Raw genomic sequence first — 25982 nt, 5'->3', positions numbered from 1 at the left:
TCAGTGCCCGTGCCCAGCCCTGGAGCCCCCCGCCCTGCCCACCGGCACGGCCGCGGCCCGCGGGGCTGGGCAGGGGCTGGGGCAGGCCCGGGGCCGGGCAGGCCCTCAGCGGCCCGGGGGTGCCGGGGCTGGCGGGAGGCGTGGGTGTGTGCGGGCAGGGCTGTATATCCAGTCTGGCAGAGGGTGTGACTGCTCACACGCTGGGGAGCCGAGCTGCGAGCAGCAGCCCTGAGACACCCTGGGCCAGGGGACGTATGGCAAGGAGGGATTCGGGGGACTAAGCCCAGCAGAGCCGGTGTTCGGTGGCCCCGTGTTGTCCGTGCGAGCCGAGTGCAGCCCCGCGCCCGCGGCCTCCAGCCATGCTCCACTCCCCGCTGAAAACGGCGCTGGCCTACGAGTGCTTCCAGGACCAGGCCAGCTCCACGCTGGCCCTGCCCTCGGACCACAAGCTGAAAACCAAGGGCACGGGCAAGCAGCGCGTCCAGGAGCAGGTGATGATGACGGTCAAGAGGCAGAAGCAAAAGTCGTCGGTGTCGTCAAGCGTGGGCCACTCAAACCGAGGTAAAGTCCCGCAGCGAGGGAGCCTCTGGGGCAGGGCTGGTGCTCGGGGTGCTTTGATGGGGTTTGTGGAGGGGGCACAGATTGCTTTGCTTCTCTCCTGGCTCACCTCAGGCAGGTGCTGCCAAGATCTCCTGCACTAGTTGGAAGGGTTTAGGACAAGACACAGAGCTGGAAGCATCAACTCCTTCCTGGCTGGAGCTGATCCCTGGGAGTGCTGCTCTGCTCCACATCCCTGAGGCACTTGGACGTTTCAGTGTGTACTATAACCAATTTTTCCCTGGCTTTAAAGCTGGAGTAGCTGTCTGGTTTTGCAAATCCTTCCTCTGCAACTGCCCCCATGGCTGGGATTCCCCACCACCCCCTCCTGTGGATGGCAAAGCTGACAGTGCTCCTCCTCCACCCTGCGTGGGCTGGGGCTGGGGCTCTGCTGCTCCTGAGCGCTGGGCAGGGGCAGAGCAGGAGGCTGTGCCCACACACAGGACACAAACCTCAGCTCAGGATTCACCTCTGGAACTCCCAACACATCTCCCATTTACAGGCTGAGAAGTGTGGAGTCTCTGGGACCCTGATGGGAGTGGTAGGAAGGAGATGAGTTGGGAGAAGTGTCCCTGGTGTTGGTTGCTGGGGGTGTTTCACAGCCCCCTCCACTTTGCCTGTGTTGACGTCCAGGCAGCTGCTCCACCTCTGTGCTCTGAGTGTGTGCCACAGAAACAATCAGCTGAGTCCTGCAGCCAGGTGTCCCACTGGAACCCCCTCCTCTTTGGATCAAGGCTTGGCAAATGGTTCTCTCTGCCATCCTTGTGTCTGGAGAAAGCTGATCTAGAGGTAAAGCCCAGCATTCCCCAGCTGGAAGCTGCAAACCCAGAGGGTTGTGACAACTTCTGTGCAAAACCTTCTGGCTCTTGGAAGTGCTTTTTCCAGCAGCCACAGAGCTCTGGCCTGACTGAGTCCACCAGGGAGAGGAAATCCCAGGGCTTTGAGGGCCATTGGGGTGCTGGAGCTGGGACTGAGCATTCCACTGAGTCTGGAGTGAACAGCATGGAGGGGGGTCCTGGGTGAGCTGGGCCAGGCTCCGATACCTCCTTCAGGAGCTGTGCCTTGTCCAGCAGCTCTTCTAAGCTGCATTGTGAGGCTAAATCCTGTGCTGGTGAGCTGCCATGGTCCAGAGGCATGTTTGAGGCTGGATTAGCAAGAGAAGCTGGGTGGCTGTAGGCTGCTGGAGGGAGTGTGGAGGTGGTGCTCCCTTGGGAGCCATCCCTGCTCTGGGAACTGCAGTTGCTGGAACAGAGGGAATGGAGCATCTCCTGAGCGAGGGCAGGTGGGCTGTGCCAGGAACAAATCCCTGCTTCCTCTGTTTTGTCAACACAGATTCCAACAGTTGAAGGGGGGCTGGGGCAAGGAGAGCTTTCCTCTGTCATCAAAGTGGAGGATGGGAATCTCCTCCCACCTCCAGAGGGTTTATTGCTTATGGTGTTACAGTGACAGACCTGACAAAATAAAATACACAGCAGGATGAGCTGAGGGGCTCTGGATGGAGAGGGAAGCGGGCAGAGGGATCCACAGGCAGGAAGGAAGGGAGGCAGAGGGGGATTATCCAGCTTGGAGAGGAGCCCAGGTGAAACCTCTGGGAAAGGAAAAAAAAAATAGCACATTCCCAAATTGCCAGTTTCTGCTCAACAAGCTAAACCCCTCCTCCAGACACTTGGGGAATGTCTGGGAATGGGAATTGCGTGGAGATGTGCAGCTTTGGTTTCTGTGTCCCAGGGAAGCTGAGTCACATCCCACTCCCAGGAGTTGCCTCCAAGTACAGGGCCCAGGCCCCCCCTCCCCTCGTTCCCACCAGGGGTGGTTGGCCAGCAAAGGTGCTGGGGGCTGATTCATCCCAGTGCATTCCTGGATGGAATCCCAGAAGGGTGAGAAGTTGCTGTTTGTTCCCAGGGCTGTCTCCTGGTTGGTGTCGGAGTGGGTCCAGCTCAGCTTTCAGGTGTTGGGTTTTACTGCTCTTGCCCAAAGATCAGGTAGGCAGCCCTGATGAGAAAATTTAGTTTTTCCTACAAAGAGGCTATGTGGCTCTGTTAAGCATGGATTCTGCCTGTCCAAACCCTCATCCAACTTCAACTCCCTGCGTCCCCTGGGATTTCTCAGAGATGCTCCTCAGAGGCAGCACAAGCTGGGGAATTCCCAAAGCCCCCTGACAAGTGCCTGAGTGCTTTGTTCCCTCTGCTCCCAGACAGTCCCAGAGTGGGGCTGGGCAGCTGTTGGGCCAGGTCCAGCTTTGTTGCTGTGTTTGGAGCTGTGGTTTGAGCTGGAGTTGGAGCAGGGCCCAGAGCTTCCCCCACCTACAGGAACCGTGTCCGGGTGTGTGTAGGATGGGGAATATGGACGTGGAACCCTCACGCACACAGCAGGGTGGGGGTGTTGTGTCCCACCACTGGAGTTCCTTGACGGGGAGCACACACTCCCTCACTACCCCAGTGATTGATGGAACCATAAATGAGCTGGTGATTTGGAGTCCAGCAGGTCAAGGTTTTGTGGCCACTTTGGAGATCTGGTGTCCCCCAGGGCAAGGTGGCCAGTGTGGGCTCCAACTGGTGTGTGCTGGGGTGGGACAGTGGGCAGAAAACTGCTGCCAGCAGAACACTCCTGAACCCAGTGGGGGTTGGCTCAGCACAGCAGCTACAGCTGTTCCCAAGGGTGTCTGGGATGTGTGGGGTCTGTGGGGTCTGTCCTCCTTGGGGGTTGGGTCTGTGGGCTCTGCTCTAGGGCTTATCTGTCCTTCTCCCCATGGCAATACCAAACTAGATGGCTCTCCTTGAATTTGTGAGTAATGCACATTTCCAGGGAAAATTAATTTCAGTAGCGTGGCAGAGGAAAAGGCCAGGCCAAGCTGAACCAGCTCCTTTAACCATCAGCTCTGTTCTACAAATTCCTCTGGCTAAAGGAAAGTTCTGCCAGTGGTTTGTCATGGAGGAGACACATCCAAGGAGTGTCAGATCCAACTGTCCTGTGGCTGAGCTGGGATTGAGAAGTTTCTGTGCTGGCTGTGGCTAAGAGGGGAGTAATTCCACCAAGGTCTAATGGGACCCCATCTGGCTTTGGTGGGGATCAGGACTCTGATGTGAAGTGGGATTTAGGGCATAAAAAGTCTTTTGAAGACTTCTGTAACCTCCCCCAGCATGAGATGATTCAGTGAAAGGTTCCACTCTTCCACAAATCTTATTGGGATACAAAAAATCCCCATTAGCTCATAGGACAGAAGGCAGAACTGGAGTTTTGTCATTCCTGCTGGAATCTCCATGTCTGGGATTTCACTGACACTTCTCTCCTAGAAGGCACCCAAGCTTTGCTTTGTGCCTCCCACAGGCCTCTGCTCTCCCTGTGTTTTTCCTATGTTTAATCATCCTTATTGTTTAAAGCTGTGCATAGTTTATGATTTAACTTGCCTAGCCTGCACTGCCAGTGACTGGTTCTTGTCTTGCCTTTCCCTGCCACAGATTAATATTTATTAACAGACATCCTTTTCCACAATCTCCACGTTGGCTCTGTGTGTCCGGCTGGCTTTGGGAAAATGGCACTTGGAGCACAGCTCTCCTCCTGCCAGCAGTGCCAGCTGCAAGAGAGGAGAGCTGCCTTTGAGGAAAGGAAATAACTCATCAAGAACAGCTACACTGGGTTGCGTGGCAGCCTCAGTTTGCTCTGCAGTAGTGGATAACAGGGATGGAGAAGGGGGTGAGGGCAGTGGGAGCAGTGTAGGGGGGCTCACAGAGATGCACTGCAAGGTTTTGCAATTCTTATCTGCTGTAATTGAATTTTACCCTCATGAATTGTCCCACTGAAGATAAAAGAGATTTTAAAGTGTCTAAGTTTTAAAGGAGATGTCGTGGGGGAATGATAATTTGGGGAGGGGGAAATCTCAGCAGCCTTCGGGATTGTTTTCTGCCCACATGGTCACTGAGAGGCTGCACCTCATCTGTGTGGTTCTGCCACATCTTTCCAATTCTGTCCCACCTGGTGAGGGTCCTCTGTCATGAGGAGAAGCTGAAGGAGGTGGGAAAGGGGCTCAGCCTGGAGAAAAGGAGGCTTCTGGCTCTGCACAGCTCCTGACAGGAGGGGATAGCCTGGGGGAGGTCGGACTCTGCTCCCAGGGAACAAGGACAGGAGGAGAGGGAATGGTCTCAGGCTGGGCCAGGGGAGTTTTAGGTTGTATTTGGGGGAAAATTTTTTCATGGAAAGGGTGGTCAGGCCCTGGCACAACTGCCCAGGGCATTGGTGGGGTCATCATCTCTGGGAGTGTTCAAAAGATGTGTGGATGTGGCACTTTGGACATGGGTTAGCGGTGAACGTGGCAGTGCTGGGGGAATGGTTGGACTCTTTGATCTTAGAGGACTTTTCCAAGCTCAGTGGTTCTGTGATTCCCTGGTTCTGTGTTACTGACTCTGTGTGTTTGCCCAAGTGCACATGGGCCCTTCAGGGACCTAAACAGCTGCTTGGGTAACAGCAGCTGGGACACAGACCTGTGGACACAGCCAGAAAAAAGCACGAGGGGGGCACCTCCTACTAAGAGCATTTCCACCCTGGCCCAAATGGTCTTTTGTGATTGCCTGGGTTTATCCCAAATTCCAAGGACCTGGGACCAGGTTGTGTGGTCTTTACTCTTTTGAGGTGCTTGAAAAGAGGGATCTCCTTCCTGTTCCTGAGGGCTGGGGATACTGGCTGTCAAGCTGTCTGTCAAGATGAACCAAGCAGAGAAGTGTCCAAACCTGCGCAAAGATCAGGTTTTCTTCAGCCACCTTCACCAGAAAATCCCCAGGTTCTTCCTGCTCTCAATACTGAGCTCTCCAAGCAATAAATCCCAGTTGAGTGGTGGCAGGAGAAACATCTTCTCCAACCAGCAGGGTGACTTCAAAATGCCTTGAATGTTTGAGGTTCTGTATAATTCTGTGTTTATAAGCTCTTGTGTACAAGTTCTGGGAGGTGAAGGCAACCCTTCCCTGCTGGAGAACATAAACTTGAACCAACTGCCTGATCTGAATTTAGCCACATAACAGTGAATTTATGAAGAAAGTTACAGATGTGCCTAAACTGGCTTATTTTGGGTATCTCCTTGCTCTAACCCCGGAGTGCATGGCAGGAACAGATCCTGAAAGGAAAAGTGTAGTCCCCAAGCAGGACTGGTCAGAGGGACCTGTAAGTCAGGCACAGAACCCCTTTTTACAGCTGCTCACTCAGGAAAATGGTCCAGGTGCTCACACCTGCAGTTACAGAATGTTTACAGAGACCAAGAGGCAGATTTGAAGAAGGAATTCCCAGGAATTTATCATGGAATGGCTTTACCTTCGTGCTCAAGAGTTATGGTTATCAGCTAACTCTGTGTCCTGGGGAATCACCTGGCCCAAACTCACCACTTCCAGCACTGCCTTGCTGCTGCTTAGGCCCAACACTGATGTCCTGATGTGGAATTGAAAGGAAATCCCGGAGGGGAGAGGGAGCACAAGGTGAAGGACATGACTGAATCTCCCATTGCATTTCCATGGCCACTTCTTTCTCTTATCAGCAAGTGCTGTGCAGCTTTATGTGCATGAGGCACTTGGGGCTGGGGAGATCTGGGTGAGGAGCAGTGCCCGCCAAATCTCCAGACTATGGAAAAGGAACTCCTGTGGTTTCCTGCACAGGGGCAGGGCTGGGAGCCGAGCTGGCTCTTGCCTGTTCTCCATCCAGGGATGTTCTCCAGGTGCAGTCCTGCTGACAATAGAAAGCAAATCTCATTATTTACACCACATCCACAGGAATCATCTTCCTGAGAAAATGCAGGAATTTTTAGCCACAAACCAAATCACCATAACAGGTTCTGGGTGCCTCAGGCAGGGCAATAAATAAGGTTTATTCCAAGGATCAGTGGCTGGAGGAGACCTGAGTGGCTCCAGGGCCTTTGTGGTCGAGCTTATCCAGTTTATCTCAGAGATGAGTCTTATCAAACAATCACAGAGATTAGGATATTTCTGACATTACCCACCAGTTTAGGTGCATAAGTTAGGACAGGTAAGTCCTGATTTTGTACTTTGTTAGACATTCAGAGCTTCCCCTGGAAGTTAATTGGAGTGTAGGGTTTGCACTTCCTCATAACGGGACCTGAGATGCCACAATTATTGAGCATTTCTGAAAATGAAACTGAAATCACCCTAAAGTCTTTTGGACCATCCAGAGGGTTAAGGGAATTTCATTGTGGAAAGAGAATGATTCACTTCATTTGTCTTGTAGTGATGAACGTGGCATTGAGTGAAATACTTTTAGGAGTGATCCAAAAATTGCAGTGCCAGAGACTGCTGGGAGAGCTCTTGGAAGTGCTGGGGTAGGTCAATCCAAACTCTGGTTAAAGCACTGAGAAACAGAAAAAATGGCTGATGGGTTCCTCCTGATCCAAGATATTTGCATCCTTAAAAAACATATCTGAGATCCAGTCTCATTTATTCCTCTAGCATCCCAAAAATAATGATGGAGCTCTATACATTTTCAGGAAAAGAAAGTATAGACACACAAAGTGATCTTTTAGAGACAAGACTGGAATTCAAAGAGTGCAATGAGGTTTTGTAGTGCTTGATTGTTTTAGATCCCCAGGTGTTAAATAGACTGGATCATCCTTTATCCATGGTGTTTGTTAGTGACCATTGATTAATTTTAGCAAGCTTTGCTCAGGCTGCTCGTGCTGATGGGATTGGTAGGATTCAGACATGGAGTGAACTGGTGAAAGGGTCAGGGGTAGGTTTTGCCTTCAGAGAGAGAAATTCTATTTACTACAAGTCTTCTGTGGCTAGACATTCTGGGACATGTAGCACAAAATAGCATCAGGTTCCTCTCATACTACAGCTAGGAGGCCACCAAGTTGATCAGAGGAAAGGAAATACTTGCCTGTGAGGAAAGGCTGAGAGAACTGGGATTGTTCAGCCCTAGAGAAGAGAAGCTCTGGGGTGACCTAATTGTGCCCTTCCAGTACCTGAAGGAACTGACAGAAAACATGGAGAGAGATTATTTACAAGGGCCTGGAGGGACAGGACAAGGGGGAATAGCTTCCCACTGTCTGTCAGAGGGGAGAGTTAGATGGGATATTGGAAAAGAATTCCTCGCTGTGAGGGTGGTGAGGCCCTGGCCCAGGTTGCCCAGAGAAGCTGTGGCTGTCCCATCCTGGGAGTGCCCAAGGGCAGTTGGATGGAACTTGGAGCAACCTAAGATAGTGGAAGGCGTCCCTGCCATGGCAAGGGTGGAACTGGATGAGCTTTGAGGTCCAACCCAAACCATTCTGGGATTCGGTGATTCCATAATGTCAGACACTGTCCCCGACTCCTTTCTGCTCCTTTGCTTTAGATTTTATGGCACTTGGTCATTTGTGCTGCAAACCTTGGGGAGCCCTGGGGGGTCTGTGGTGTGAGGGCTGGAGTTCCCAGCAGTGACAAGGGCTCCCCTTCCTGCCTGTATTCCCTATGTTCCTGTTGAGATTTATAACTGTCACTTTTCCATAACTAATCTTGCTGTTAAAAAAAAGCTTTGTGCTCTGAAAGGGACCTGCTGGGAATCCTTTCTCCTGGGAATGCTTTCTCATGCTGACCATGCCTTTTCCATTTGCAGGTTCCATGTATGATGGTTTAGCTGATGGCTATGGCTACGGGACATCCCGGGGCAGCTACTACACCAAAACCCAGACAGGGAACAGCAACTGGGGATACCCGGTAAGACACTCCTTGATCTGGGATTGTGGCATGGGCTGAGGTTCCCTGGACAGGAAGAAAATCTCAGTCACATAGGGAGGTCACAGTGCTTCAGAAACTCACCTGAGAGGGATCCTGGCTGTTCTGGAAAGGGATTCAGTGCAGTGGAGGAGGAGGATTGAAGGCCCCACAGCTGCTTTATGTGGGGATTTTAGAGTGAACAAGATTTATTTTGCATCTGCGGGTTGGTATCCAATGGCACAAGAGTTTGGAAGCTGCCTGAGGGATCAGGGTTGGGTTCAGACTATCACAGCTCAGTTCAAGTCTGGAGCACATCCAGGGGTTCCCATCTTTGTTCCTGTGCACCAAAACATGGCTGTGAATGACATGAGTGTGGCTGGAGAATGTGGAACAGGGGATTTGCATTAGAACTGCTGTGCTGCTGTTCCCAGCCTCAGTGCTACCGCAGACCCTTCAGAGATATTCTCTGTGCTTGCAGAAAAGTGGATCCAGTTCTTCCACAGTGATTTCCAAAAAAATTATTGTAGGTTTCCAGAAAAAGCACAGGTGAGATGGTACCTGTCTTTGTGAAGTGTGAGTCTGGACATCCCACAGAGCTCCTGGGCCTTGGGGACAGACTCCTGATATACAGGGAATTGCTCCAACCACTCCACAGTCCACTGGGACAACTTGTGCTCATGTTGCCCCTCCATTTCAGGCCTGTGTTCTGCTGTTCCCTGCTTTTCATCAGCTCTAAAGTAGAAAGGAGCAATTCACAGATCTGGGATTTGAATATGAGAAAAGCAAAGGACTCCTTTCAACAACTCTGGAACTGTAAAGCAGCTCCGTGTCAGCCATCAAAGGTTTGAACCAGGAAAGGTTTTGGTGGCTCCAAACACACAGACAGGGCTGCAGCTTTTCCTGGTGGTTGCCAGATCCTCTGCTTATTCAGAGCACCAGCATTCCTCAGCTTCAGAAGGATTTACTGGGGTCTTTCCTAATGGCCTTGTTGTAGCATGATGGCTTCGAGGCAGTGGTGTCACTTGCTGAGTTTGCATCACTGGGTGTTCAGTAGGAAAACTGGGAGCACTGGAGTGTCTTTGAAATGTTCATTTCCAGCCTGTCTGTTGGCCCATTTCAGTGTCCCTTCCTGTGCTGGTTAAATCCCAGCCAGAGGGGCTGCTGTCCCCAGATGGAAAAGTTTGTTCAGAGGAGGCACCAAGTGGATTGGGGGGATGGAGAATTCTGCTGTGAGGAAATACTGGAGAGTTGGGATTGTTCAGCTTGGAGAAGAGAAGCTTTGGGGTGACCATATTGTGGCCTTGTAGTACCTGAAGGAGCTACAGGAAAGATGAAGAGAGATTATTTCAAGGGATGGAGTGACAGGACACGGGGGAATGGCTTCAAACTGCCAGAGGGCAGAGTTAGATGGGATTTTCTTCCGTGAGAGGGATGGAAGAAATTCTTCCCTGTGAGAGAGGTGAGGCCTGGGCACAGGCTGCCCAGAGAAGCTGTGGCTGTCCCATGCCTGGAAGTGTCCAAGGTCAGGTTGGACAGGGCTTGGAGCAACCTGGGCTAGTGGAAGGTGTCCCTGCCCATGGCAGGGTGGAATGAGATGGGCTTTGAGTGTCCTTCCAACCCAAACCATGCTGGGATTCTGTAATGGGTCAGAGCACAGGTCCATCCATCCAGGTGTCCTGTGTCTATCCCTAAGACAGTGGTGGAGCCCTGCAGAGGGTCCAGCCATGGTAACCAGGCAGGGTTTTTGTGGCCACTAGAAAAGTGCAACTGAGGCAGTTCCCGAGGCAGAGGTGGAGCATCTGAGCTTCACGACTCAAACAATTGGGATGTTTTGTTTTGATGATATGTTGCTGTTTGCCTATTGTGATTCCTGAATGGAGTTTGCTGTGCTTTGTCCAAGCAAAATTGCTCTGCTTCAGCCATTCTAAGGGTTTGTAGATGGGTTTTTTGTTAAAGATGGAGGAAGCCAAGGCCTGGCTCTGCTCATGCTGGTAAGGTGCTGCTGCAGCTCCTGCTGCTGGTGTGAGGGTTATTGTTTCCTGTTGTTAGTTCCTGATCTTGTTCCCAATCATTATGGCAGCTGGACAAATGCTGGGTAGGTGGGAATGCCACTGGCTGCCAGGGGTCTCAGTCAGCAGTGTTTGTGTTCAGGGGAACAGCTGGAAGGTGGTGATGACGGTGATAAAGTTCAGGACCTCCATTAGACACACCAGAGTCCCCTGGACACAGCAGTTCAGTCCCTTCAGGCTCACTGGGGATTTGGGCAGCTCTGTCTGTTCTCTGAGAGACTCCTCTGCACTTACTGAGGAGGGAAGGTCTTTCTCCAAATTTAAGTGTCATGCAAGTCTTTGATTCTAAATATTTTTGATAAAGGTCTTCAGGATCTGTGTTACTTCAGCAAAAAGGACTGGGACCTGTGAAGGATTCACAGTAAACTTTGTCTTACCTGAGTCTATCTGAGAATCAGCCATTTAGTCCTGACAAGTTGTCTGACTCCTCCCCTGGCCAACAAAGGCAGAGGTAGGGGCAGTGATTCATCTCCACCTGGGAGATCTGTCAGGTCAGGATGAATCAGCCCCCCTGGATCCCTATCTCCTGCCACTGGAGCTGGATGGAGCAGGAGATGAGTGCACAGGGAGATGACTGCACTCAGAGGCAAGCAGTCCCAGGGGCCACTGGCACTTTGGAACACATAACCTCAAACCTAAATGTGCTTAAGGAGCTCAACAGACACCAGACTCCTCAACCACACTGAGCAGCCTCCTCCATTCTGCTTTTTCCAGACAGTATTAAAGGTTCCACTCATCTGCCACCAGCCTCCAGCTTGGGATAACTTCAGCTTTTGTCTACAGACCTGTTTGAAGTTCTGGGCTTCCTAAAAAATGTTTCCTGTTTGTAATTCCTGGGTTGTAAGATGTGAAACAAAAGATAAAGCAAATCTATTTTTGAAGGCAAAATTGCTGGACTTATTTCCAGCTGGAACTGGTGCTATGAATGTGTCTGAAAAGTGGCAAAGTCCTTTGAGGTGCACAGGCAAACTCAGATACTCCAGGGAAGTGACCCAGTGTAATATTCAGGGGAATAACTGCCTCCGAGTCCCCCTGGAGTTAAAAAAGTGCAGCAGGAAATCCATTTCCAGGGTGTTGCTCCACAGCACCTGCACCTGAGACACTGCAGTGCGCTGATCTAAGGCACTGCCTCAGATGGTGACACTAAAGATGTCCTCTCCCACCCACAGCTCTTAAAAGCTGCTATCCCCAACTTCCTCCTTTTGTGTTGTTTTGTGTCTTCCTGGAAATGTCAAACTTTTCACTTCTGAGTTTTCTTCCCAATCTTGTGAGACTGATGTTCAAATATTAGAGTAAGAGAAATGATGGATCTGGAGACAGAGCTCTTTCTGGATCAGTCAGTTTGGAGCAGGCTGCCCAGGCCAGTGGTGGAGTCCCCAGCCCCAGTAGTGTTCAGCAACTTGTGGATGTGGCTCTTGAGGACATGGTTTAGGGTGAATGTGGCAGTGTTGCATTAATGATTGGACTCTTTGATCTTAGAGGGCTTTTCTAATTTAATGATTCCATAATTCTTTGTTTCTAACACTTTGGATTAAACTCTCCAATTCACCCATTATTACAACTTACATTCTTTTCTGTTAATTCCCCTTGTGGGCTGCCTCATTTGCAGCATTGCTGTCCTCAGTGAGCACCTTCTCACTGCCAGTGCAAGGAGCGCTGAGCCAGTGGGGCCTCTCCAGGAGGCACTTGGAGGGCAGTGGGTTTGCTCCTGGCTGCAGCATTTCCTTGCCTCATGTGTCAGGGGCTGGCACAGCTTTCAAGGATGGGAATTCCTTTGCTCAGATCCCACACTGGGATGCAGTAATGGGAGGATCCGTGCCTGCAAACCCCTCTGTGTCAGGGTGATACCTCAGCCCAGGTGCTGTGGAGCCTTAGAAACATTTGTCACCCTACTCCACTGTGAGCTGAGAGTGGCCAGCAGTTCCCAAAGCCCTCCAGCCTCAGGAACTGTGTCCTGGTGTGAGCAACACCTCAGGTCCCACAGGAGGGTCAGTGGTGACCATGATTTACAAAGACAAACCCCGGGGAGGGTTAAGGAAGCTGAACTGAGCCCCTGGAGCAGTGCAGTCATGGCAGAAGCCTCAGCATGAACCACACCCTTGTCTCTGACAGCTCAGTTCACCCCAGAAATGGAGTCTCTCCAGCAGTGTTGCAAAGCCACAGCCACATGGGTCCATGGGTTGCAGGGACCTTGGTGCTCACCCCAACTGCAGGTACAGCTTTGGAGAGGCACAACCAAATCCTAAACACATGGAGGGCAGCACGTGGGGTTCCACCAGCAAAGACCTCTGAGGCTCAGTTCCCACCCAGCTCTTGCCTGGGTCTGCTGGGTTGGCAGGTCCATTGCTGACAGGGAGTTTGGGCATTCCCAGGTCCCACAGCATGACCAGGATGAGGCAGGACCAGGACAAGGTACAGAGCCTACCTGGCCCTCCATGCTGCTGCTTCCACAAGAAGGAAATCCCCCACATGATGTGGATGTGTCCAGTGTGTCCCCCCAGCACTGCCCCCAGCGAGGGCAAACAAACCCTGGATGTGCTGGGGAGGGAGTCTCAGATGTGTCCTGTCTCCAGCAGATCCTTATCCCCACAGAGCTGAACTGGGGCTTTCACAGGATCGCAGGATCACTGAGGTTGGACAAGACCTCTGAGATCATCCAGTCCAACCTTTGACCCATCACCACTGAGTGCAGGGTCCAGTCATTTCCTGAACACCTCCAGGGACAGTGACCACACTGCTGCCCTGGGCTGATCATTCCAATGTTTAACAACCATTTCCATGGAGAAATTCCTCCTGATGTCCCACCTGAAACTCCCCTGGCACAGTTTGAGGCCATTTCCTCTTGTCCTGTCCCTGATCCCTGGGAGCACAGCCCAACCCCCCCAGGCTGTCCCCTCCTGGCAGGAGCTGTGCAGAGCCAGAAGGGCCCCCCTGAGCCTCCTTTTCTCCAGGCTGAGCCCCTTTCCCAGCTCCCTCAGCCCCTCCTGGTGCTCCAGACCCTTCCACAGCTCCCCTCCCTTACCCGGACAAGCTCCAGCCCCTCAGTTTCTCTCTTCCAGGGGAGACCCAGCTGTTACTTTAACAATGGTTCTAGGACCAGCCATGCTCCCAGACCAAGGAATATTTGGCTGGTCTGGTGGTACTGGATTAAAGCAATTATCTGTAGTAATTACATCTGTTATGGCAGTAATGAGAAACACACACCGGTGATCCCTCTGCACTGGAGACTGTAGGAATATTTTTAACCAAAACTCCTCTGTGGGACAAAGTGTCAGAGCTTTCTCTCTGAAGAGCATTACCTGAACAAGAGGTGGTCACTGTTGTCCCTGCCTGCCTTTGCCTCTTTGGACAAAACCTCTCATTGTCAGTGGGAGCTTTGTTCCATAAGGATTTTAGGTCAAAGTTTGTTGTCTGTTGTGACAATGCACCCAAGCTTAAAAGAACCCTAAAAGAGAGTGGTTTGGATAATCTTGCCAGAGAAAACAAAGATTTAGAGTCACTGCACATCATTGCTTGGTCAGAGCCTGGTGTCCCTGGGAGGTTTGCATGAGGCTTTAGGCTTTGGAACAGCAAGTTGGACACTGCCTTCCTTGGCCAGAACAAATGGAACCAGCAGGACCTAAATCTCAGCTCAATGAGAGAAAAGAGATGAAAAATCATAGGGAAAGGCAGCTCCTGGGAGAGGTGGGAAGGAGCATTTCAGAAATAGATAAACAATGTATTTGCTGGTTTTGCAATTTTTCTCCCTGCCATGGAGGGAGCAGCACTCAGAGGGTTTCGCAAGGAGCGTGAGGAGCTCTCCCCACCCAGCACTCAGGGTGGGACCTGCTCGGGTTGCATCTCCTGTGCTTTGCCCTCCAGCCTGGGAGAAACCTGCTCCTGACGTGTTTATACGGAGCCCTCACTTCTCTGTCTGCAGCTCTAGAAACAAACAAATTGCAAGGGAAAAAAATCCAGGCAGGTAATGAACTGATGGCGTCCTCAGATGCGGAATCAGAACCACCCAGTTCTCTGGGAGGGCTCTGACGTGGGAAGGCAGAGCTGGATCCGGGTGCCATTCCTGGGCTGATGCACCTTGCTCTGTGCTTCTGCTTCTCTGGAAACTAGGGGGAGGACAGAGACTTTTCCTGCCAAGCAAAAGGGTTTATGGAAGAAAAGAAACCAGAAAAGGACTCATGGCTGATGGCTGGGGAAATGTCATTTTGACTTCCTCTCTAGAACCACTTTTATTCCAGCTGAAATAAGAAGTTAAAGATGTTTATTTACCTGTGTAAATAAAATCTCGTGTTGGATATTCCAGTTGTTGTTCCAAGAACATACTGCAGGCTGAGAACTGGAGATCCACAAATGCTCATTATTCTGAAGGCAGGTCTGTGCTGCTGCCAGGGAGGGAAGCACTTCCTGGGCCTGACAGGAGCAGCAGTGCCACTGGTGCTCATCTCCAGTGTCTTTCCTTCCTCTTGCTTTCCCTGTCTGACTGTGAATGGAGCTGTGAATGAACAGCTCCCAAGGCCTGGCCTCACTCAGACACACTCATTTCACAGTGGGGAGGAGAAGTTGACACTAAAATTCAGAATGTCAGGTGGCCTGGCTGCACCTGAGCATCCTCCTGCATCCTAAAGCCTAAAGACAGGGACTGCCAGGGCCTGATGGAATGGCTGGAATCAGAATCACAGGATCACAGGGTCACAGAAGGGTTTGGGTTGGAAGGGACCCTCAAAATCATCTCATTGCACCCTCTGCCATAGGCAGAGACACCTTCCACTATCCCAGGTTGCTCCAAGCCCTATCCAACCTGGCCTTGGGCACTTCCAGGGATGGGGCAGCCACAGCTGCTCTGGGCAGCCTGTGCCAGGGCCTCCCCGTGCCAGGGCCTCCCCACCTTCACAGGGAAGAATTTCTCCCCAAAATCCCATCTAACGCCCTCTGGCAGTTTGAAGCCTTTCCCCTTGTCTTGTCACTCCAGTTACTGATGAAACATCCCTCTCTACCTTCCCTGTAGCCCCTTCAGATCCTGGAAGGTGCTGTGAGGTCTCCACACAACCTTCTTTTCTCCACACTGAACATTCCCAGCTGTCCCAGCCTGTCTCCAATGGAGAATTGCTCCAGTCCCCTTATCAGCTTGGTGGGGTCCTCTGGACTTGCTTCAACAGTTCCATGTCCTCATGATGGGAGCACCAGAACTGTGCAGAGTATTCCAGGTGGGGTGTCAGAAGAGCAGAGTAGATGGGAGAGTCCTCTCTCTCCCTGCAGCCCACACTGGGGGATGAGCCTAGGACATGGATGACTATTCTGGGCTGCTCCTTGGCAATCCAAGGAGTTGTGTGATGGAAAGGGACACCTTCCAAGCCGTCCCAACTTCTCAGCTCCTGTGGGGAGAAGCCTCAGTGACAGCCTGAACCCTTCAAAATGCTTCCCAGATCCTGCAGTGCAGATGGAATCACTGCCTTCTGTCTCCACCCCACTGTGAGGGACTTCCTGGTCTTTCCCAGCATTTCCCCAGACTCCTCAAGGGGAGAGGTGTGAATGGCACACCATACACACACCCGTGGGCAGTGGGCAGATGCAATTCACAGCGTTGGGAAATCTGGGCACTGATGAGATCTGAAGGTCAGAGATTGATTCTTTCCTTTCACTGCTGCTCTTCTGCACAGGCAGAGCTCCCTGCACCCAGAGTGGCATCAGCAGAAGTTGGGAGCTCTTGTCAGGTGGCTCTTAAAACCACAGACTGTGTGACACCTTTCCCCTCAGAGATGGCATCTCTGCAGACACAGAGTGCTTCCCTTCTTCCTCTCTGGGTGTCCTGTCTCACTGATGGCTGCAGGGAATTGCATTCCCTTGGTCACATTTGCTCCAGTGCTAGAAGTGACAGTCCCTGACTTAGCTGGGTCAGAATTCAACACAGGGATTTGGGTTTTAGTGTGGGGAAGCTTTGCCAGGACCAGGAAGGGATCAGGTCAGCCCCAGTCATGCAGGGATTCATAGGCTCAAGGTCTGAGGTCCATTGGAGCTGGTAGGAGAATCCTCATCGATCTGGAGCCGTTGGATCAGGCTCCTCCTGCAAAAAGGAATTCTGAGATACCAATTAGGTCCGTGCCACTTGAAAGAGATTAAAATGGGCTCAGCCAAGCATCTGGTAGAATCAGCAATAAAAGTCCTGGACTGCCTTTGGTAATGAGCTTCACATCACACGGGAACAATTTTCCCATGAGTTTGCAAAAGGCTCCCCCGCCCTGCTGGGACCTGCTCGGACTTGCAGCCAGGGCTCGTGTGTTGCAGAAAGGTGTCTTTGCAAACAGCTTCACCCATCTTGGGGCTGCCAAGGAGGAGGACAATGCTATGGCCCCTCTAAAACCCAGCAGGTAATCGAGAACCCGTGATTCTGTCTCAGTAAACAGAGACTCCCCCCTCCCCTCAGTGAGTGCACTGCAGAGCAAATCCCAGCTTTAGATAAACAACGAGTTCCTCTTCCAGGCTTCCTGAGTCGATTTCAGCAGATGCCCAGGGGCTCCACAGCTCTGCCAAGCTTCTGACAGCCCTACAGAATAATCCCAGCTTAAACTGACTCATAAAGAAAACCAGCAGGGCTCACATCTGACAAGCTGCTCTCTGTCCTGTGGCTGCTGCCAGCAGCTCCACTGAGCAAAAAGTCCACCCTGCACCTTCCCACTGCAGCCCTGTCCATCCCTCACTGTCCCCAGGGTTTCTGAACCCGGGAAAATAAATTGAAATGAGGATGACATCACCTCAGAAGGAAATATATGGTAGATCATGACTTCGTGGAAGGTCACTTCACTGTTGCTGTGTGTGTGCTGCATCCCAAGCAATGGGATGCAGAGAGCCTGTGTGTGTGGTGATTCTGGATTTTATCCTGGGCAGCAGAGGGCTTGTCCCACCGCCAGAGAGCCCCCAAGACTCATCACATTCTACTGTGATGTGCCTCACCCTGGCTCTCCTTTCCACCTGCAACCTGTCCTTCCCAACCCCAGGAGCTCTACAGGAGGCTCCAAACCTGCCCCTACCCCACTCAGCACCTGGTTTGTTCTATGTCCCCTGGAGAAGGCACAGAGAGAAGCTGCTCCCCTTTTGTCCCCTTGCAGCACTTCACCTGTTTAGATGCACATCTGAAAATCTGAAAACTACTCAAATAACAGTGATCTGGGCATCAGCAGAGCTGGACTAAAGGGCTTAGTCCCACCCAGGTGGTGCCAGGGAAGGGTTTCAGCCGTTACCTCTGCAGCTCTCTGGGACGCAGGTGAGAGGATTCCCTGCATTCCTGAAGATCAGTTTGTTAATGGAAATATTTGGCTTAATTAATTAACATAATGACAATTCTGCAGAGTGTTGGAGGCAGGAATGGTGCTGAGTGTGCGGGGGCTGGGATGGAGTTAGGGCAGAGCTGAGGGACTTCAGGGTGAGCCAGCAGAGGATTCCCATTTCCCCATCACAGAGTGTTTCTAGGTTAGGAAATATGGAAATTTTTTTTTCAGTGGCATGAACTATTACACCAGACACAGGCTTTTCACAATTCCAAGGAAATGATTAGGAGCCAGTGTTGACTTTTCTCTCCCAGCCAAAGGGACCCTTGGGTGGCCTTTGCAGAAAGCAGCACCCAAAGTGCCACTGCTTAGAGTTGGATGAGAAAAAACCACTTTGATCCAACAGGAGACCATGGAGGAGCTTTCCCAGGATAATCAAAGGGAGATGAGGAAAGCAGTTTTATTCCTTAGTTCTTTTTATCCCTGTTTGCTGTATGTCTTGGAGATCTCCTTGCCAGACTGCTGAGGGGATGCAGAGCACAAACTCAGCATCAAGGGGCAAACAGCCCTAGAACAGTTTCTTTTCCTTTCTGGAGCACACACCTGAATGAGTTGTCTCACATTTGGACATAACCCTGCAGGCTCCCACAAGCCAGCACTGACATCCCAAAGATTTAACCTTGCAGAAGATTGAATTCAATCCTGGTGTGGCAAACTTGATGCAAATCTGGAGGACTTCTGATGAAGGCATTTTGAACTGACAGCAGGGCAGCTAAAGCCATCTTTTTGTTTTGCTAATTGTTGATGGTTTATTTTACCATCATCTTTTATCCTTTCTTTTTTATTTCCTTTCTTAGTCATCTCAGTTTTTATTGCATATTCCCCATTGTTCCTAGAGCATCCCATTATCTGAGCAGATACTACACGCCTTGTAACTCATAAGCTGATATTCATTGTCTCCACTTGTTTCTTGGCACAAGAAACAAGATTCAAGAATCCCTTCTTACTCATTTTTCACTCCCTTTACTCCCTTTCTAATAGATGGGATGGAGGAGAAAGGAGCATAAGGAAATTAAAAATAAGTGCAGGGACTGCTGGAAGGTCAGAATGGGGCATCAAGCTCCATGATGGTGAGAGATATGCAGTGAGGTCCTGTAGTTACAGTGTGGGTTAGACCCTGTGTGTTGGGAATAAAGCACTTTCTCTATTCCCAGGGTCACATTGCAGCTTTCAGTTCTAATTAAAGCTCCTGGATGCCACATCCTGATCCCTCAGTGTCCCTGACACCCAGGTGGGGTTTGGCTCCTTTGTAAGGACTGCAGGTTGGATAACCTCTCTCGGGGGTCTCTGTGGTCCTGGCCAACCCCAAGATGTGTCAAAGTCTCTTTTCCCAGCCTGGCAACCAAAGAAGGAGTCAGGATTCTTCTGTTCTGGTTTCCAAGGTTGTTTGTTTTCTGTTATCTATAACATTCTTTCCCTGGCCTGCTGAGGTCTGTTCAGCAGGTCACTCAGTGGCACGCTGCCCTCCTTCAGGGCGGGGTTATGTTTTTATACTAAAAACTACCTGTACTTTATTTACAATTATTTTCCAATAGCTATCACCTATGTTAGACAGTGTGTTCCTACTCTAATCCAATCCAAAAGTGCCACCATCACCCAGAAGATGGAGGCTAGGAAGAAGGAGAAAGGACAAGGCACACCCAAATTCCTCCGTCTTGGCATCCCAAGCCCCATTTTAAAAACCCCAAAATTCTACTTTTCACCCTGTGACAAGCTATCATTCTACTTAAACTTTCGTGGCTTGTAATTCCTCATGTAAGGTTGGTAATATTTTCTGTGGGTCAAAATCAAAGGCACAGGGGTCTTGGGCTCTGTGCCAAGGTCTCTGAGCCTCCTGACAGAGGCTCGAGCCATCCAGGGCAGCCAGAGGGATGTCCTGGATTCCAACAAACCTCCCATCAATTTTGGGCACGAAAACACTTTGGGAAGCCCAGGAAAGTGGTAACAGGCAGCCAGGGGGGCCTGGCTGTGCCCAGCTCAGCCCTAAAGCCGTGTTTGTGTTTGGCAGCTGTGAAAAACGCCAATCACTTGTTTTTAAAATTTTAAAAGTTTAATAGTAATAAAATGGTTATAAAAAATATTAATATAATTAGCGTAATAACAATTTGGACAAATTGAATTAGGATAATATGAGACAATAAATACAAGGAGTTATGGACATCTGGGTACCTTTTTCTGGGCAGCATGAGCCCAAAAAAGGACACCCGTTAACACAGGATTAACCCTTAAAAACAATAGCTTGTTGCATATCCATACACTTCATACATGATACATAAATTCCATTCAAACACAGGATTCTGTCTGGTCATCATCAACTTCTTCCTCCGAATCCTAACAGCGCCTTTGAGGCAGGAAGATGTTCATTTCTTCTGATAAGAGGGCAATAAATTCTTTTTCTCTGAAGATTTAGGTGTCCTGTGGCTGCTATCTCACTGCGAGCCCTTTCTTTAAAAAAAGCATCCTACATAGCATAGTTTCTATTTTAACATTTTTTTATAACTAAAACTATATTTAACACAGTACTTAAGAGAATTAATACAGCATTACTTTCTAACACAACACATATACTATTCATTTTAATATTTGCGAAAAGCCAATCCTTAAATGCCTGCATTTTTCCCAATAGCTCTACAACGGGACGCTGAAGCGGGACGTGGAGAGCCGGCGCTACAGCTCCTACAGCCAGATGGAGGGCTGGGCCAGCCGGGCCCACAGCAAGGCGCTGTGCAGCCCCCGGGCCGGCAGCGACTACTGCTTCGTGCAGAACATCAAGAGCAGCCGCAGCGAGCCCGACCTCTACTGCGAGCCGCCCCGCGGCACCCTGCGCAAGGCCCATGGCGGCGGCCGCGCCGAGCACAAGGCCACCCTCAACCGCCAGAGCATCTACAGCAGCTGCAGCACCCAGCAGGGAACCAGCAGGACCAGCAAAAAGGTGCCAGCACGGGCCCTGTCCTGCCCCTCGAGCAACAAGCCCGACGTGGTCTATGCCCAGCCCGTGATGAGCTGCAAGCAGGACGGGGTCTATGGACAGGCCCAGTCCAGCTCCAAGTAAGTGCTCCTGTTATAAATAAGAAGCTTGACTAGGCCAATATTCAAGCAGAAATCAATTTATTAATTAATATGGTAAAGTATGAGCAATACAGTGCTGGGTACAGTGGGGGAAGTTTTCCCTCCAACTGCACACCGATAGTTGAGGGTTACAGGTATTCATAGGGGTACTCATCAGCTTTCTCAGCAGTTTCTATTCCAATTCTTACTCATCAGCAGTTTCTATTCCCAATTTTTACGTCACAATTCTATACACTATTGTGATTTAGTTTTTCTCAGGATGTATCCCAAAAGGAGTATCCCCAGATGGTGATGGTCTGGTTTCCAAAAGAAGGAAGAAGAATCCCATGTGGTGAGGTCCAGCTCTCCAGATGTGGATCCACCTTTTAATTGCAAGGACTGTAAATCTCATAACAGTGATGTCCAGCTTCCCTCGGTCAAAACTATTAATCCTTGAGTTGATGTTCATCTTCCTTTCTCAAGCTGTTTTTCTCTGCTTTATTAAGGTGTGAGATAAGCATGTTTCCTTTATATATATTCCAGAGCTATAGTTTCAAGGATACAAGCAATATTCTAAAATTATACTTCAAAAGGTTATTATTGCAGAGCTCTTTAAAGATTAACTACAAGCAAAAAGCAACATCCTTAACGCTTTAATTCCAATGCTCCTAAATCAACTAAGGTTAATTGCAAACAAAAGATGGGTTCAAAAGGCCTTCTTCCATGCTTTGCTTTCCTCAGTTATTATCAGAATTCGCAACTGTTCCATGGTCAGTCTCCACACATATCACAATCACAAATACACACGTTGCCTGTATGTACCTGACACGAAACACAGCTTTGTATTTCACACTCTGACCCTGAGGGAGCCTGGGCAGTGCTGGGAGCTCTGCCCACCATAGCCGGGCACCTGAGCTGCTGCAGAGCCCTCACCAGCACATCCTGCAGCAAAGTGGGTCAGATGAGTCACTCTTCAGAGCTTTATTGCATTTCCTGGGCTGTGGAGGGGAACTGATAGGACTGGCTCAGTGCAGATATCATTGCACTGCTGTAGCTCTGTGATATTGGGCAACACAATCCCTCAGTGTCTGTGGTGGCATTAACCCACAATGATAGGAGGATGGGGAGGTGAAGAGCAGAAGGCCTGGTGTGCAGTCATGGTGTCTGTCCTGGCTGTCCTGCTGCTTCGGCCTGGCAGAAAACTTACCCAAAAAAAAACCTGTCTTGGAAGGAGTCAGCTCCTGAGGGTCTGACTCAGAGCAGAGCTGAGAGCCTGCTAAGCAGTGATGTTTCCCTCTCTTCTCTCCACCCAGCCTCTGCTTCATTTGCCCAAAAGGTCTGATTTTGGTTCCAGAAAAAAACTGAGTCATAAATTGAAATAAATATCCTAATTGGAATAATCTGACTAACCAGGAAAGAGGAGCCAGTGGAAGCTGTTCAATTCTTTCCTGTCCAGAACATCCAGTCCCATTTGGGATAGGAAATATATAAGGGTGGAGGATAGTCCATCATGTTTGAGCATCAGATCTCTTCTTGTAGATGTTGCCTACAAGCACAGGGTGTGTAAATCACAGCTGTGACCTCAGACCCTCCCAAGGCTGTACCTGTGAATGCAGCAGAGTTCCCACTGGCAATCACCTGGTTTGGGTGGTGACTGAACACTGCCCCAATGCCCTGTGCTACCTCCAGCTCTGGAGCACCAGCCGTGTTCTGTTGCAGTCTTGGAAGAGACTTGGTCTGCACAAACCATAGTCTTGGAAGCCTTGGAAGACCATGGTTTGCATGTTTTGAACTGCAAAACATTGCAGTGAAAGCTGGAGAAGGAGGGGCTGCAGCTTCCACAAGAGTTCCCAGGGCTACTGCAGTTCCTGTGCTGCATCACCATCACACAGGACTTGCTCTGCACCAGCCCAGAAGCTCTCACAACTCCCTGATGGGGAATTTTGTCACACAAACAGTAAAAGCTCCCAAACTCATTCCTGGTGGTCCCTGGTCCCAAGGAGAAATTTCCCACTGCAGGATGTGTGTGAGACTGTTTATGAGGGCTCATAGACTTTGTCAGAACTCCCAGCAAAGGTCTGAAACTGTAGAGTTGTTGCTCCAAGGAATGATGGAGATGCTGAGAAAATCCCCTTCCCTTTCAGCAGCATAAGCCACACTGTGCCCTTTTCCACATCTGAATGTCCCAGGTTATTCTGGCTGAGCCTCCCTCCTTTGGGATTGAGTAGGAGGGTATGTCCCAGAGCATGGATGCCAAGAAACATCAGTGCCCCATTAGAATGTTATCATGAGCCCTTGGCTGCCCATGTGCCCAGTTACTCCATGTTTGACACATGCCAAATTAGCCCTGGCCAGCCCAGAGCACTGGTGGCCTTGTCTTGCTGCTGTCAGCAGCTCTGTAAATCCTCTGGAGCAGGATCCAGAGATGTTACACAAACTGGAAGTGATCTGTTCTATGCAATTCTCACTGAAGAGCAGAAAAGTGTAGTGGGAAGGATGGCAGAATGCCTGAACTCAAGGCTGCAGCTGCCTTCTCCTAGGGAGGACACAGGTTTGGAGCAAAAGTCCTGGCAGGCTCTGGCCACAGCCATGGTCAGGGGCTTGGTCATGGCTTTGGAGAGGTCACTTGGAGAATGATGGCATTTTCTGAGAGGAGAGCTGCTGTTTTGAGAGGGATCCTCTCCAGCTCTGGTTGCCCTTGGTTAGGGAGTGGCTCCATTTACACACTCCTGGCTTGGGGCACAGCTCATCTGGCAGAACTGGTTCTGCTGTGGAAACCTCAGGTTCCAAGCTGGGCTCCAGGTTGGGCTTCAAGCTGTGGGCTCAGCTGGGGCTGTGTTCCCTGGTTGAATCTGATGTGGCTGTGGCACAGCCCCTGCTCTGCCTGAAGCTCTGCAGAGCTGGGCTGGTGCAGGGGGCACCTGGTACAGGAGTTGTGCTCAGAGGGGAGGAGGTTGTCCTTAAAGCTTTGGAGACATACAAAGTTGTCCTTTTTGGAAAAATGACTCTTTTGGATGACAGCCCTCAGAAGTGTCTTGCAGGGCACTGTTGGCCTTGCTCCCAGTGTGCTCTTGTTGGGGAGGGGCTTCTGAGGTGGGTCAGGAACATGTCTGGGCTCTCCTTGCTATGTAGGGCTGTTGTGTCTGGAGGATTCTTCACCTAGAGATTTCAATCTTCCCTTGGCTCCCCCAATGCTGAGTAAGGAGAGCTTTGCTTGTAGGTACCCCATTATTAACCTCCACATGCAGGGTCACAGCTGCTGCCAGTTCCCAGTCTGGGGCTCTGTCCTTCCATTCTGGTCATTCTCCAGGTGCAGTTTGTGCCTCTGTGACATGGAGAATTCTGTGTTCAGTTTTTGTGCTGCAGATCTCCTATTTTGGGATCTGTTGGATGTCTTGTCTGCAGGTTTGCCAATAGCCTGCAAGAGCTAGGGAAGGGATGGATGCTTTTCATGCTTTCTGAGGTGATCCATGGGGTGATTTCCATTGCTGTGAGAGGGATTGCAGTGGGACCTGTGCTCCACTGGGTCTGTCTGTGATACAAAACTCTGTAATGCCCATGGACTGGCTCCAGAGTGGTGCTTCTCAGTCATCCTCTGCTGTGGATCTGGTCTCCCTGGATGGTGTGAGAAGAAAAATGGGTCACTGAGTGTTCTCAGGTGGCAACAGTGGTGTGCAGGTATCAAAATTATGAGTGCGCAATAACTGTCAAACTGTCTGTGCTGAGCAGTCCCTCTGCATTTGGTGACAAAGTTATTTAATTTCCACAGCTGGTCTTGATTATGTGATTGCTGCCATTTATTGAACTGGGTTTGGCTGTATGAGACAGGGAACAGCTGATAACTGATATCTCTCAGAGTCCTCCCTCTTACAACAGCAGCTCTGACCAAAGCCCCTTTCTTCCAACTGCCTGCTGAGCAGTGTAACACTGAACTGTTTGTCAGGAAAAGCCATTCTATGATTCCCTTATAAACTAAATCACGACACAAGGGTTTACTCACCCCATGCTGTTGGTCCTGGTGATGAAATCTGAGTTGTGCACTGTTTGCCAGATCAGGAGGTTGAGCACTATTTAGAACTCCTCATGCGGTTTATTCTCCTCCACCAGCCCCAGTCATGATCCTGCCTCAGTGAGCAGAGAGGGACCTTCTCATGTCCATTCCATTTCTTTCATAAAAAATTTCTTCACAGAAAGGGTTGTTTAACATGGGAAGGGGCTGCCCAGGGAGGTGGAGGAGTCCCCATCACTAGGGGTGCCCAAGGAACACCTTGGAGGTGGCACTAAGTGCTCTGGGCTGTGTGACAAGGTGAGGATTGGCCACAGGTGGACCCGATGGTCTCAGAGGTCTTTTCCAACCTCAGTGATTCTGAGATTCCAGACATACTTCACTCAGAGACTTGAGCCTTGGTAATCATTATGTGATATCTGGATCAACATTTCCAAGCTCAGCATCTCTGGCCTGGGCTCAGACGTTCAGGGTGTCCCAGTGGCTCCTGCCCAAAGGCTGCTCTCAATGAGCAGCGCTCACATTTTGCAAAATGCAGCTCTCTGGAGTCTGGTAGAGCTGGAGGAATTACCTTGGTGTCCAGGACTCCCTGTTCTCCACAGAACCCTTCTCCTTCCTGATCTCTTGTGACATCCCCCAGAGCTGCAGTATTTCACCCTAGAAGCTGCAGCAGTGGTGATTTCAGCAGCTGGTGGAGACTACCCACATCTGCCCACTTTGAACCATTTCCTCTGCTGGGTGGCACTTGCAGCATGCTCCAGGTGACAGGGCAGCACCCTGAGCAGGCAGCTTTTGGCTAAATTACATGTTGCAATGTTATTGATGTTATTGATACTATTTATGCCCACTCAGGATAAAAGTTTCTACATCCTGCTTGGTCATCAGGGAGCAGTGGTAAGAAGCAGTAACAAACAATGGGATGTTTAATTCTCCTGGGAAATTTGGAGTCTTTGTGCCCCTCCAACTGGAACCTGAGGTACAAGAAATCTGTGTCCACCAGGGACTGACATTGTATTAGCTCTGCTTAGAGCTGTTGTACTTTGTGCTTCAGGGGCCTCATGGCACAGACAGGGCAAGGTGGTGGCCATGGTGTCTGTGGCCCTGCAGTGGTCTGGGCTGGTCACACCACTTCAGGAGATGCCTCTCTCTGAGCTGAGGTGCCCAGTGCCAGTGGGGCTGAATTCGGAGACAGGTCCCTGAGTTACTCCCCAACAAAGCCAACACCTCTGCTGTTCTCAGGGAACCCCAGATGTCTGAG

The 25982-nt window shown here is 50.5% G+C and overlaps 1 protein-coding gene across 1 annotated transcript in view; it reads left to right on the top strand.

Annotated features, from left to right (window-relative positions):
- Positions 1-359: 359 nt before the first annotated feature.
- The window catches only part of PKP1 (plakophilin 1), a 46552-nt gene continuing 20929 nt past the window's right edge, over positions 360-25982 (top strand). Inside the window, exons 1-3 of the mRNA XM_054648899.2 lie at positions 360-561; positions 8182-8282; positions 20297-20718. Coding sequence (XP_054504874.1) covers positions 360-561; positions 8182-8282; positions 20297-20718 — 725 coding nt within the window. The remainder of the gene's footprint in view (positions 562-8181; positions 8283-20296; positions 20719-25982) is intronic.

The sequence above is a fragment of the Agelaius phoeniceus genome, chromosome 25 (assembly GCF_051311805.1).
Source record: "Agelaius phoeniceus isolate bAgePho1 chromosome 25, bAgePho1.hap1, whole genome shotgun sequence".
NCBI lineage: Eukaryota > Metazoa > Chordata > Aves > Passeriformes > Icteridae > Agelaius > Agelaius phoeniceus.
Note: the sequence above shows the minus strand (reverse complement) of the source record. Positions and strands in the feature narration are given on the sequence as shown.